The sequence below is a fragment of the Neophocaena asiaeorientalis genome, unplaced genomic scaffold (genome assembly GCF_003031525.2).
Source record: "Neophocaena asiaeorientalis asiaeorientalis breed wild unplaced genomic scaffold, Neophocaena_asiaeorientalis_V1.1 scaffold432, whole genome shotgun sequence".
Classification (NCBI taxonomy): Eukaryota; Metazoa; Chordata; class Mammalia; order Artiodactyla; family Phocoenidae; genus Neophocaena; species Neophocaena asiaeorientalis.
This window is the reverse complement of record NW_020174549.1, coordinates 1,875,043-1,890,648: the sequence shown is the minus strand read 5'-3', so window position 1 is coordinate 1,890,648 and position 15,606 is coordinate 1,875,043. Positions and strand designations below refer to the sequence as shown.

The 15,606-nt window shown below is 39.8% G+C and overlaps 1 protein-coding gene across 1 annotated transcript in view; it reads right to left on the bottom strand.

Annotated features, from left to right (window-relative positions):
* Window positions 1-15,606, bottom strand: part of SVEP1 (sushi, von Willebrand factor type A, EGF and pentraxin domain containing 1) — a 186,551-nt gene that overhangs the window by 170,370 nt on the left and 575 nt on the right. Inside the window, exon 2 of the mRNA XM_024757284.1 lies at window positions 5,002-5,045. Coding sequence (XP_024613052.1) covers window positions 5,002-5,045 — 44 coding nt within the window. The remainder of the gene's footprint in view (window positions 1-5,001; window positions 5,046-15,606) is intronic.

Genomic DNA, 15,606 nt, shown 5'->3' with positions numbered 1-15,606 from the left:
CTGTTTCTGGGTCTCAGTTTTGCCCTCGCTTCTCCGCCCTCTGACGGTATAAACTAGAGCAGGGTGCTAGGCGGGGGCTGAGGGAAATGGCTGATCGTGTAGGGCCTGCTCTGCACAGCATCCATCCATTTCCTCTGAGGGAACGCATCAAAGTTGTTGGTGGCGCTCTTTAAAATGTGGAATATTCAGCGCTCATTAGTTTAAGCCACAGGTCCCAGTGCCAAATCTGAGACCACAGTGAAAGTCCTACATCACGCCCTGCTGCCGACGAGTACTTAAAATGCAGACTTTTACTACCGATTAGCTACAAAATCACCACTTTGGGAGCAACATTTAAAAGCCAAGCATGCATATTCTGAAGGAAATTGTGACTAAAAAGAGAGAAGTCTTGGCTAGAAACAGTACTGTGAAAAACACAAACAAGCAAATAAAAATTGCTTAACTTCTTTCTAAGTCCACTGCAAATTCATCTGGAAAGTTAACGCCTATAATATAGGATCAAGACAATGAGGCCTTATTTGCAGATACGACTTGATTGGTGTAGGTCAAAATGAGTGAGCCAAGTCGACAGAGGTACCATTATCAAAATACACTATCAAACAACACAGCTGACTGTGCCTGAGCCCTCTCCACCAACAGCAGCAGGCAAATAGGCTGCCTGTTTCCGCCCAGGACAATAATCACACACACAAAACAAAATGAACCTTGAGAGCTAGAGAAGAAAGGATTGTGGAAAATGGGTCCTTTGAGGCAATTTTTTCATTTACATGTGATGATATGAATGGGTCAGAGAATACCTTTCTGCTATGAGAATGTCTTTGATCAGTGAGAGTAAGAGGGATTGACAGGGCAGTGGGTCAGCATCCCTCCTCCAGGTGCGACAAGCCAAAGGAAGGCCACGTTCCCTAGCCTCTCAGCAAGGTGATGGAGTCAGTTGTTTCCACCATCTGCAGCCTCAATGCTCTACTCTGTGTCACACTGTGGCCAGCCATCAGGGCTCCTGTCCTGAGTGAATACCCACAGGGAGCTTGCCAAGTGGTGAAACAACCACCGTCATCTGCGTGCAGATTTTTATGTGAGTTTGGATCCTGAAGACGCAAGGTGACACTAGGAGGGAGGAAAGGGACAGCTGGAGGGCATAACAGGATCTGTAGTGTCGGTGCTTTCAACCCAGGACAATTCTCCAGTCCTGATGGACTCCGTACAACAGTATTTGGCATTCGGGAAAAAAAAAAGATTGGAATTGTTTCACTTCGATTTCCTGATCATCAGCTAAAGCATTATTTTATTTCTTAAAGCAGAGCTTTTCTGTGGGATAGTATACAAAGTTCACATGACAATTTAGATAAAAGCTGAGATTCAAAAGGATTTTATACTTGAGACCGACCGCTTCAGGCTATGTCTCCAGATGCCCCAAAGGCATGTCTTCAATCATCTGTACCCAGGTGAGCAACGATATTCCACTTCCTAGTAAGTAACACATGTTCGTTATAAATAGTTTTTCAAAAGCAGAAGAAATGGATTTATTTAAACAGGTAAATATACTGCCTATAGATAACTACTGTTAATATTTTGACATTTTTCTTCTCAGTTGTTTTCCTGAGTGCATAATTTTATGAAATTGGACTTTTATATATACAGTTTTATACAGTGATGGTAAACACACACAGAGTTTTGGCTCATTCCATATGATATTTGGCCAATCTACGATGTCATTAAATAATCTTTAAAGACCTGATTTTACTGAATACATTTCACTGTGGATGTGTTTTTATTCTGTTAACCTTGGAAGTTGGTTGTCGCTGCCTCTAGTTTCTGGGTGGAGTGTCAGCCATCAGAGTTACCCCCTGGTCCCCTGACACCCCCATTCTCACCCTGCCCCTGGGGAGGAAGGCTTCCTCATCTCCTCCCTCTCCCCTTTTCTTTGGCCTTGGGCTGCCAGTCTGTAGTTTATAGAGGTAGGCTCCATGTGCCCAGCACTGCCTGTTCCAGGGGATGCAAGCCAATCTAATTTAGAGATTCAGTATTAGGTTGCTGTGCACCTAAGCCTGCATTAGGCAGGAGATGCGGGCAGGCTTGATTCTCCACCTGACTTCTCTGTTGTATTATAATTCAACTGATTTAGAACTCAGGAGAGGTGAAGAAAGGTGTCATTTATTAAGCCCTCCCAAACCATAGCCAAATTGTTTCTAAAGTCCTATTCCGAGGAATGCTGGGATGAACATCCTTTTACAGGAATCTTTGTGTGTTTCTTGAATTATTTCTTACGAGAAGCTCCTTGGTGGGTAATTTAGTTTTACGATTTATACTTTTAAGACTGCAAACATACTGACAATTTACCATATTGCTCTGGAAACATGCTACCAATTTTAAATACACAGATGTATTGTGAATGCTCTACATTACGAGAAAGGAGGCTATTAAGAGGAAGACCTTGAAGATAGAAGAAAGAAGGAGAAATATTCAGTAGAAGGTCTTCCTTGGCTGAGGGAAGAGACCATTACTCTAACAAAGGTGAGGAAGTATGGTTAAATACAGATGCACACAAGTTTAGAGGTGGAACTAGTGGAAATTTGAGAGAGTTCATATCTGAGAAAATTAGAAGTGTATGTATTTTAACCATATACACATATATACATTTTAAATATCACCTTTGAAATTTTATAAAACTATACTTTACATTAGCACCCAGTATATCCTATAACGAGGTGCAGTAGGATGGGCATTCAACAATGACGGCTACCAGGAGCGTTTCAGAGGGAATTAAGAAAATAGTACATCGAACTCACGTACCTCAGAATATATTTTATACACTCTAGCGATAACTTACAACTGGAAAAATATCCAACTTGGACTCTACTTAGTAAATGACTAAGTAAATTTACTAAGTAAACTAATTTTACTCTGTAAATGATTCAGTCTTGTAATAAGCCCTGCTAAGAACTTAAAAATTTTTTTCTCCATTACTCTTGTAGGAAGTTTTGTCCTTAATTTTGAATGACACCTATTCACACAAAACAAGGTAGCCATCACTGTTTCAACATATGCAGCAACTAGACTCAGCTCTCAAGTTTATAGTTCTCGGGTTCACTGCAACTAGGAAAGAAAGAATGCTCTGAATTTGAAACATTGTTATTGCTTGACACTTTACACAAATAAAACGCAACTGGTTGAATGACCTAATGACAAAGGCAGACAGCAAAGAAGATGAATATTTAAAAAATCTTTTCATCAAGATTGATAAGAAAATGCACCTACTAACGCACTGCGTATTTCAGTTCCTTCTCACTATCATTCATGTCAAATGAAGTGCTGTAACAACATTCATGGGCTACAACATCTCACAGAATGTTGCCTATCCACACTTGGCCTCCAAACCAAAGCAGGTTACTGTATGTAAGCAGATTCTATGCCAGAAATACATTCTTCATGTGGCCGGGGGAGATTTAGAGAATAGTGTTAAAAACCTACGGGAAAGGCAGAGATAATACAGAACAGGAAATTCCTTTTAATGTAGAAGTCTCTTAACCTGACAGCTTCCTCCGAGAAGCCAAAGAAGAACCATGTTTTCCTGAGAAAGGTTCATTTGGATTTACTAACTGACAACAAAATATTGATTTTATTTTGTGGGATGCATTTTTCCCCCCATCTCTCTCAGTATAATCTTTTATTTGGGAGTGAATGCCATATTATTTAGAAGCTTCTAGGAAACTAACATAGGAAGTTTCTGTTGCCAAAATTTAAATAGATTGCTCAGGAACTTTGATAGTTTTTCTAAAACAAAAAGCATGATCTAGCACAAGGACAAAGGTATTTTTTAGTTAGGCAAGGCCTGACTCTTCCATCTTGAGCTGGGCCATTTGAGGAAGAAATGAAATGGGATTTCCAGATATTTCTCTGGTTAGACATACACTCTTCTTGACACACTGGTTTGGTAAAGACCACTCATCACTTCCTCAGTATCCACACTCTCCTTCCTCTTCAGTAACAAAACTCTGTAAAGCTAAGGATGGGATTGAGACCAAGTCCCGCTCAGTGAGATCTACGTGGAAGTATTGTGTGAATTGCTACAGAGTCTTCTTAAATAGCAATATGACTGTCTTTATCCTTTCTTGCCTCCTGGAATGAGCCCCTGATGGTAGGAGCTCCAACAGCTATCTTGGACCATGAGGTGACCTGAAGATGATAGAAGAGAGGTCTGAAAGAGGGGACTCTGGGTCCCTGAAGACATCAGACAGCTGCCATATTAGCTCTGACTTTTCTACTCAAGACTTCATTTGAGAGAGACACAACTGTTTATCATGTTAAAGCTAGTGGTACTTTAGATTTTTCTACTACACCCAGCTAAACTTAATCTCAGCTAATATTGGGTTAAAAAGGAAGCTCAGAGGACAAACTAGAAGGGATTATACCATCTCAGGCTCTGCCAGTGATTGGTCCCTGTTAGAGTGTGGAACACAATCAAAGATCACAAAATGGAATTCTAAGTGCCAGGTGGGGATGCTGAGGAGAGAAATCACACCCAGAATTGTTACACACCCCAATCTGTCAAGAGTAAGCCCCACATGGACATATACACACTACCAAATGGTAAAATAGATAGCTAGTGGGAAGCAGCCACAAAGCACAGAGAGATCAGCTCGGTCTCTCTAGACCACCTAGAGGGGTGGGATAGGGAGGGTGGGAGGAAGATGCAAGAGGGAGGAGATATGGGGATATATGTATATGTATAGCTGATTCACTTTGTTGTAGGGTAGAAACTGGCACACCACTGTAAAGCAATTACACTCCAATAAAGATGTTAAAAAAGAGTACGCCCCAAACTCAGATTTTTAAAAAATGCTATCTCCTGATTTTAAAATGCTTGCCAAAATTAAAACATACATTAAATATACATATGTATTTTAAAATATACAAATACACACACACACACACACACACACACACACATATATATATGCACCTGCACACACACAAATAGGCCATATATATATCACACACATTAAGGGCCAATTGAAAAGCACCCATAGAATGACTATGGCCTTAAAGCCATGGTTTTTGTCTTCTGGGTTAAATTGGCATTATATCTTATGTAACACTCTAGAAGCTCTGGAGATGGGATTTCCTTCTTCTCCCTGGCTTTTGATACAACTCAACAAATGGAGGTAATACGTAAGATGTGGGTGGGGTGAGGGGTGGTGGGGAGGAGAAAGACCAGATGACACATCGGACACTGGATTGACTCTACCTTCGGCATTTACTCAGCCCTGTGAGTACCATTTAGTTACCTAACCTCTCCTAGTATCCAGGCCTTTTCTGTAAAACTGATACTGTAAAATCATAACATGAAAGCGCTTCATAAATTACAGATCACTTTACAAATTAAAGGTGTATCTGGACAAGAATGAATACATTTAATAATTCTACTTCATGGTCACTGGTAAGAGAAATCCTCTCTAGCACATTGTACCAAGAGGACACTGGGGAAGGCTTTCCTACCCTCTGACCACAGAAGTGAAGTAGGACAGAGCAGTCTGCCCTTCCTCTGTGTTTAAGCATTCAGTCTTTGACCAAGTGCCCTCATGATGCGTTCCAACCAAACACCATATAATACTGGCAGCCAATAGTGATAAGTGTCTTTAACGGTAGCATACGTACACCCTCTTAATACATATCACAGTGTCCTGTATGCTGGACATAACAAAACTAATAAATAAAACACACAGATACCAGACTAAGAAGAAATTAGAATTCAGTATTTGACAATTATTTGCTCCCTCTCCAAATAAATTTCAGTACCATCTTTGCCTGGGAAATATACGAGAGGTCTGGATCTATCTTATGCACTGAGGATTCATTCATTCCTTCATTCCTCATTCACACTTCTAAAGTACAGATGGGGTTACAAAAGAAGTTCCTACAGAAGACCAAGGCAACAGGAGAATTGTTTTAAAGCTTAAGGAGCACAAAAGAGAGAACACTTCCAGAGGTGTATTTAGCAAGATCATCTTTCCAGCATCGAAAAAGAACTTAGCTCCTTCAACGGTGAGTAATTCTTGACATCTAAATCATGCTCTGAGTTTGGAACAGCTGAATCCACTGCAGATTGTATGACTCCCCTCTACCTCTTCCAATAGGGAAGGAGAACCCAAACTTTGCTTATTCCTTCAGCATCTGGGCCATCAGAAAGACTGCTTCATAGGCTATTATTGGTTCATTGTATACAAATAAAATAGCCTTAATTTTATTCATCAGGGTTTTAATCTGGTGGCATCTCACACAACTCCAGGTTTTATCAGAACACTTAAAAGGTAAAGGTGTGAACATGTAGCAGCGTGGATACATAATGATGATGCCCTTCCCTGGAAGCTAGGAAGAGTCTCCGCCTGTCTATTCCCAGTCTTCGGGCCACACCTAAAGCTCAGATTTTTGGCAAGACACCACGTTCCCCACCATCAGATCATATTTCTGGAACTCTGGAACAATAAAGAAAAGCAGCAGTTTTTTCCAACGGAAGCTCCATGCTATGTTTGTGTAAGAGCTCTTTAGCAAAAGTGAAGTGGGATGAGGGGCTCTGATTTTATTATGATGTGAAATGCTTAGGAGTTGAAGAGTTTTGCATTCATAGAGGGGCCAGTCCAAAATATGCACTTTAGGAAAGGCAATTTATAAATACATGTCAGGGAGAAAACCCAAAAGAAAGGTCACTGTGAAACAGTCATCTCTTGGAAAGGAAAAGCTGAAGAGCTTTTCGTTTGTTTTGTCAAAGGCTTTCATGTAATTAAGTTCAAGGTGCTAAATCTTTCCCCCAATCTATTGATTGTGTCTCTGGAGGGAACGGTACTACTACAGATTTCACTGTTTTTGCCCTATACTCTTTGATGACAGTCGGGGATGGTGCCCCAAAAGAAAACATCTACACTGAAGTTCATCGATTCAAATAAAGTGTATCTGTGCATATACTCCCCCCATCAAGTGGTACAATTCTGACACCCTATAAAAAATGAAGCAATACTGTTACCCTTTTTGTTTAGTCAATCATATGTGCTGAGAGATAACAGCAAATTTCATGTTGGTAAAGGAAATTCTCTATCTTGAAATTTTACATAAGAGGAGAAGATGTCTGAATTGGGAGGGGTAGCCATGTACTTGCAAGTGTGTATCTATGTGTTTGCATATTTGTCTGCCTGTGTTTGTGGCTGTGGACAGCTGTGCGGTCATTCAGTGTCAAATGGAAAAGGTTTGAAAAACTCATTTTTCTGGGGAAAATAATGAATAACCTCAAAAATGTCCCCATGATTTTCAATTTCACGTAAAGGCCGGATCACAATCAGTTCCAATATTACCATTCTATGCACACACGGGAATCTGATGAACTGTTTCATCTCCCTGAAGAAATGTCTAAATTTCCAAACAGAACCACACAGTTTATCATTTTCAAACTAATCCTGTGATAAAACAGGCTTGCTTGATCTCTTTGCCAAAATTCACATTCAAACTTCTACTAATACCATTTCTAAACACCAGTCATCTTCTATCAATTTTCTCCATAAATATCATATTCTAATTATACCTAAGCATACTCTTCAGAGGCTTGGCAATGTTACAATAAAGACATGTAGGTTTCCAGGTTAGACAGGAACTGAGTCCAGCTGACCCTCTGCTGTACCTTCTCGTGACCCAACCAAAATGAGAAAAGGAAAATAAAGTCAAGGGAAAGTTCAGTTAAAACAAACTTTTGAGAAATTTCTGCTTGTTAGATTACAAACGGATCCAGACTGAAGAAAGGCACTGGGACCCCTATTGGCAATTCCACGTTCCAAGACAGGATGTAGTATTTGGAAGGAGAAAGCTGAAGACAGAGCAGGTCTTGAGGAAAGCAGTTCATACTCAACTCATTACCCATTGAACTGATTTGGATCAACAGTACTGAGAGGCCCTGGGCAGACCTGGCCAAGCCAAACAGAGGAGCTGGTCTATGGCAAGTTTTTCCCTGATGCAGAGGGGTTCTTCCCTGATGGAGTGGGCAGTGACACGAGGAATAAGGCCAGCCTTTGGGACCTCATGAGAACTCGGAGTGGAGGCCAACAGAGGACTGAGTCTACAAAACTGAACCCCGCCTGGCGTAACTACTTCAATCAAGAGAGGACATCTTTAGGGAGTTCTTTTGTCTCTTAAAGGCAAAAGCCTTTCAAACTTCATAGGAAAGGGGAAAAAAAGCACAAATTAAAAGTAGATTCAACAGATTGATAAAATGGTAGATGCTAGCATCATAAACAAAATTCAAAGGCAAGTGAAACACAGAGAAAATATACTTGCCGCAGACTTGGCGGCAGGAGGGTTAATATCATTAAGATTTAAAATGCATTTACAAATCACTAAGAAAAAGAAGCACCCTCAAGTGAAAGATGGATAATAATCCCAAAATATTTTAAGAGGTATTCAAAAAAAAGAGCTATATATGGCCAACAGTACATGAAAAAAGTGTTCAGCCTCACTAACGAGGAAAAACAATATAAAATGGGATTCTAGGGACTTCTCTGGTGGCACAGTGGTTAAGAATCCTCCTGCCAATGCAGGGGACACAGGTTCGATCCTGGTCTAGGAAGATCCCACATGCTGCAGAGCAACTAAGCCCCTGTGCCACAACTACTGAGCCTGCACTCTGGAGCCCAGGAGCCACAACTACTGAGCCCTAGATTTCACTGTTTTTGCCCTATACTCTTTGATGACAGTCGGGGATGGTGCCCCAAAAGAAAACATCTACACTGAAGTTCATCGATTCAAATAAAGTGTATCTGTGCATATACTCCCCCCATCAAGTGGTACAATTCTGACACCCTATAAAAAATGAAGCAATACTGTTACCCTTTTTGTTTAGTCAATCATATGTGCTGAGAGATAACAGCAAATTTCATGTTGGTAAAGGAAATTCTCTATCTTGAAATTTTACATAAGAGGAGAAGATGTCTGAATTGGGAGGGGTAGCCATGTACTTGCAAGTGTGTATCTATGTGTTTGCATATTTGTCTGCCTGTGTTTGTGGCTGTGGACAGCTGTGCGGTCATTCAGTGTCAAATGGAAAAGGTTTGAAAAACTCATTTTTCTGGGGAAAATAATGAATAACCTCAAAAATGTCCCCATGATTTTCAATTTCACGTAAAGGCCGGATCACAATCAGTTCCAATATTACCATTCTATGCACACACGGGAATCTGATGAACTGTTTCATCTCCCTGAAGAAATGTCTAAATTTCCAAACAGAACCACACAGTTTATCATTTTCAAACTAATCCTGTGATAAAACAGGCTTGCTTGATCTCTTTGCCAAAATTCACATTCAAACTTCTACTAATACCATTTCTAAACACCAGTCATCTTCTATCAATTTTCTCCATAAATATCATATTCTAATTATACCTAAGCATACTCTTCAGAGGCTTGGCAATGTTACAATAAAGACATGTAGGTTTCCAGGTTAGACAGGAACTGAGTCCAGCTGACCCTCTGCTGTACCTTCTCGTGACCCAACCAAAATGAGAAAAGGAAAATAAAGTCAAGGGAAAGTTCAGTTAAAACAAACTTTTGAGAAATTTCTGCTTGTTAGATTACAAACGGATCCAGACTGAAGAAAGGCACTGGGACCCCTATTGGCAATTCCACGTTCCAAGACAGGATGTAGTATTTGGAAGGAGAAAGCTGAAGACAGAGCAGGTCTTGAGGAAAGCAGTTCATACTCAACTCATTACCCATTGAACTGATTTGGATCAACAGTACTGAGAGGCCCTGGGCAGACCTGGCCAAGCCAAACAGAGGAGCTGGTCTATGGCAAGTTTTTCCCTGATGCAGAGGGGTTCTTCCCTGATGGAGTGGGCAGTGACACGAGGAATAAGGCCAGCCTTTGGGACCTCATGAGAACTCGGAGTGGAGGCCAACAGAGGACTGAGTCTACAAAACTGAACCCCGCCTGGCGTAACTACTTCAATCAAGAGAGGACATCTTTAGGGAGTTCTTTTGTCTCTTAAAGGCAAAAGCCTTTCAAACTTCATAGGAAAGGGGAAAAAAAGCACAAATTAAAAGTAGATTCAACAGATTGATAAAATGGTAGATGCTAGCATCATAAACAAAATTCAAAGGCAAGTGAAACACAGAGAAAATATACTTGCCGCAGACTTGGCGGCAGGAGGGTTAATATCATTAAGATTTAAAATGCATTTACAAATCACTAAGAAAAAGAAGCACCCTCAAGTGAAAGATGGATAATAATCCCAAAATATTTTAAGAGGTATTCAAAAAAAAGAGCTATATATGGCCAACAGTACATGAAAAAAGTGTTCAGCCTCACTAACGAGGAAAAACAATATAAAATGGGATTCTAGGGACTTCTCTGGTGGCACAGTGGTTAAGAATCCTCCTGCCAATGCAGGGGACACAGGTTCGATCCTGGTCTAGGAAGATCCCACATGCTGCAGAGCAACTAAGCCCCTGTGCCACAACTACTGAGCCTGCACTCTGGAGCCCACGAGCCACAACTACTGAGCCCGTGTGATACAACTACTGAAGCCCGCGTGCCTAGAGCCCATGCTCTGCAACAAGAGAAGCCACTGCAATAAGAAGCCCACGCACAGCAATGAAGAGTAGCCCCTGCTCACCGCAACTACAGAAAAGCTCACACGCAGCAACGAAGACCCAACCCAGCAAAAAAAAAAAAAAAAAAAAAGGGATTCTACTTTTCACATATAAATTAGGGGTGTCATGTTCAAATGATACTAACCTGTGTTGGCTGTGTCCTATATACGGACCCAGGCACTACATGTAGGAGTGCAATTTGGTACCCATTTTCTACAGAGCCACTTGGCACACGTATCAAAGGCCTTAAAAAATAGGCATCCTCTTTGAAGGAATAATACCTACCACTTCAGATATTTGTATTAGGGAAATTATTAGAAATATGATAGTATTGTTTGTAACAGCCTAAATATACAATAATAGGTAATTACATGATAAAAATAAAAGCACATCCTGTAATGGAATACTGTGTGACCCTGAAAAATGATAAAGTAGAAGTATGTTTCTTATTATGAAAAGAAGACTGCAAAATATGATGGAAAAGTCAAGTTAAAAAAGAGAACATACAATACAATCCTTTTTTGAGTAAACATTATTTATGCATGATATATGTACACGTATGAAAACATACCTACTACCTTGACAACTGCAAAAAGAAGGATATGTACCAAAATATTACAGTGTATTTACAGAAAAATTTTCTGATTATTTTATCTTCTACAATAAACACTATCAGTGAAATAAAATGTATTCTTAAAAAACAAATAAAAGAGACTTTGACAAGAATTCAGATACAGAAGTCATGTTTAAAAAAATCAACGTTTCTCTACATCAAGAATAATTGTCTAACAGCTCATACTACTCAATAACAAAAAAACAAACAACCCAATCGAAACATCCGGGAATAAGACCTAAATAGATGGAATATTACTCAGCCATATAAAAGAATGAAATAATGCCATTTGCAGCAACATGGATGGACCTAGAGATTATCATACTAAGCGAAGTAAGTCAGAAAGAGAAAGACAAATACCGTGTGACGTCACTTATATGTGGAATCTAAAATACGACACAAATGAATATATCTATGAAACAGAAACAGTCTCACAGACATAGAGAACAGACTGCGGTTGCCAAGGGGGAGGGGGAGTGGGGAAGGGAAGGATTGGGAGTTTGCAATTAGCAAATGCAAACTAGTATATATAGGATGGATAAACAACAAGGTCCTACTGTACAGCACAGGGAACTATATTCAATATCTTGTGATAAACCATAATGCAAAAAATATGAAAAAGGATATATATGTATAACTAAGTCACTTTGCTGTACAGCAGAAATTAACACAACACTGTAAATTGACTATACTTCAATAAAATTTTTAAAATTTTTAAAAAGTAAAAGAGGAATAATTGTTTGAAATTTAATTTGAAAAGATGCTATTCATGATAGCAGTATTGAATAGAATACATTTAGGTCTAAATTTGAAAAATATATGCAGGCCTTAATTACTAGAAATCTATGACTTTACTGAAGGATACAAAAAGAGCTGGTTATAAATGGACATACCATATTTTTGACTTGGAAGGACTATTATTATAAAATGTAAATAATCCCCAATTTAATTCTATATTTTCTATATTGAAATCAAAATCCTGGCTGGTTTCATTTGGAATATGTGAAAGTGAATTAAAAATTCATATTAAGTAATAAATATATAAGAACTGATTTAAAGAGAAAAGATAAGAAAAAGGAGAATGTGCACTACCAGATATTTAAATATATTGTAAGGTTATAATAATTAAATCACTTTTTGAAAGCTTAAAAATAATAGATAATAGGATAGACTATCCTATCATCTAGGATAATAAAAAATTCATAGAAAGCCAGGAGGAGATCAAATACCCATAAGCTTTTAGTGTATGATAAAAGTGGCATTCAATTAAATTGGAAAAGGATGAATGGCTAGTAAACAAATGATGCTGGGACGATTGGTTAACTATTTATTAAAAAATAAAGTTAGACATCTTTGTCGTACCATACATTAAAACAAGCTCCTGACAGATTAAACTGTTAGATGGGAAAATATTTCTCATTTGGGAAATGAGAAAGCCATTCTAAGAACATAAGCAAATGTAGGATCTTAAAGACAAAGTTTGATGGATTTGGCTATATACAAATTTAAATCATCCATCTAACAACACTGTGATAAAGAAAAGTAAAAGGCAGTGAACTGGAGAAACATTTGCAGCATGTATAAAAAAGAGTTACCAGTCTTACTATGTAAAGAGCTTTTACAAATCATTAAAATAAACTAATAAACATGTACCATAATTGCAAAATGGGCAAAAATTATGACCAGGTAATTATCAAAGGAAAAATACAAATGCCCAGTAAATGTATCAGAAAATGTTCATTCCCCAGTAAAACTAAAACAATTGAATTTGCTAAAATGATACCTCTATTCACCTACCAAATTGGCAAAGACATTAAAAATATGAGCACATGTTATTGGTGACCATGTGGCAAACTTACTGCTGTGATAACTCTGCTGGTGGGAATGTAAATCTATACAAGCCTCCAAGGGAGAACTGGAAATATGTATCAAGTAGTTTACAAATGTCCGTATCTTTAATTCAGCAACTTTACAGAAATTCTTCCTACAGAAGTAATGGAAGGGGTCCATAGATATTTGTGTTTACCATGACAATAAAAACCTAAGTGTCCAACAACTGGTGACAGGTAAAATAGATCATAGTACATGCACCCATTAGACTAGTATGTGACTTAGGTAGGTATATAATAACTATATTATATTACATATATAATGATGTAGATCATTTCATGATATAACAAATGAAAAATGTAGGCTACAAAAGAGCAAGACACCAGTTTGGTTTAAAGTATGTGCAGATGTGCATACTGGGCAAATGTTCAACAACATGTAAAGAGTGGCTTTATAACGGTGATGGGATTAGAGGCTTCCTTCCCCCACCCCCCTTTTCCTCCTCTGATTTCATTCATTTCACAAAAATTGGCATGCTATCACGTGTCTGCCATTTCTATATGCTCCAAATTTTCTTCAACTGAATATGTGTCACGTTGTAATCAGAAAAAGTTAAATTTTAGAAAAGTAAAAGTCCAGCATCTTAAACTGACTTCCTCTTCCAGGTGCTAAAAATCTTGTAAAGGACTCAGAGCAACGAAATTCATATTGAAAGCATAAAATCACGTACCAGAGAACTGGGGAAATGTTCAGGTCACTTCACCTCTTACCTTTAGAGACACTTCATAAAACATACTCACCTGTTCCAGTTTGGCCACAGTTTGTCCCTACGAGCGTGAATTGTGAAGGGCATCTCAAGGACCTCTTCCTAAGAGGGTCCTCAAAGACCACTTAATAAGGAGCCTGACATCTTCCTAAACCTTTAAAATCCATCATCCCAAGGGACCCCACCCACCAACAATAGAAGGGTAGGTATGATTCTGACTTTGGGGATGGGGACGCTTGACTCAGGGTGCTGTGGCTTGCCCTAGGCTGAGCCCGGCTTCGAGCCGGAGAGGCAGCGGTGGGTGGGCAGGGCCGGGGCGCGGGCTGGGGCTGGGGCCGGGGCCGGTACCCCACCCACCAACAATAGAAGGGTAGGTATGATTCTGACTTTGGGGATGGGGACGCTTGACTCAGGGTGCTGTGGCTTGCCCTAGGCTGAGCCCGGCTTCGAGCCGGAGAGGCAGCGGTGGGTGGGCAGGGCCGGGGCGCGGGCTGGGGCTGGGGCCGGGGCCGGGCCGGGAGGGGCGGGCAGCTTCCCGCGGCTATGTTCATTCCCCAGTAAAACTAAAACAATTGAATTTGCTAAAATGATACCTCTATTCACCTACCAAATTGGCAAAGACATTAAAAATATGAGCACATGTTATTGGTGACCATGTGGCAAACTTACTGCTGTGATAACTCTGCTGGTGGGAATGTAAATCTATACAAGCCTCCAAGGGAGAACTGGAAATATGTATCAAGTAGTTTACAAATGTCCGTATCTTTAATTCAGCAACTTTACAGAAATTCTTCCTACAGAAGTAATGGAAGGGGTCCATAGATATTTGTGTTTACCATGACAATAAAAACCTAAGTGTCCAACAACTGGTGACAGGTAAAATAGATCATAGTACATGCACCCATTAGACTAGTATGTGACTTAGGTAGGTATATAATAACTATATTATATTACATATATAATGATGTAGATCATTTCATGATATAACAAATGAAAAATGTAGGCTACAAAAGAGCAAGACACCAGTTTGGTTTAAAGTATGTGCAGATGTGCATACTGGGCAAATGTTCAACAACATGTAAAGAGTGGCTTTATAACGGTGATGGGATTAGAGGCTTCCTTCCCCCACCCCCCTTTTCCTCCTCTGATTTCATTCATTTCACAAAAATTGGCATGCTATCACGTGTCTGCCATTTCTATATGCTCCAAATTTTCTTCAACTGAATATGTGTCACGTTGTAATCAGAAAAAGTTAAATTTTAGAAAAGTAAAAGTCCAGCATCTTAAACTGACTTCCTCTTCCAGGTGCTAAAAATCTTGTAAAGGACTCAGAGCAACGAAATTCATATTGAAAGCATAAAATCACGTACCAGAGAACTGGGGAAATGTTCAGGTCACTTCACCTCTTACCTTTAGAGACACTTCATAAAACATACTCACCTGTTCCAGTTTGGCCACAGTTTGTCCCTACGAGCGTGAATTGTGAAGGGCATCTCAAGGACCTCTTCCTAAGAGGGTCCTCAAAGACCACTTAATAAGGAGCCTGACATCTTCCTAAACCTTTAAAATCCATCATCCCAAGGGACCCCACCCACCAACAATAGAAGGGTAGGTATGATTCTGACTTTGGGGATGGGGACGCTTGACTCAGGGTGCTGTGGCTTGCCCTAGGCTGAGCCCGGCTTCGAGCCGGAGAGGCAGCGGTGGGTGGGCAGGGCCGGGGCGCGGGCTGGGGCTGGGGCCGGGGCCGGGCCGGGAGGGGCGGGCA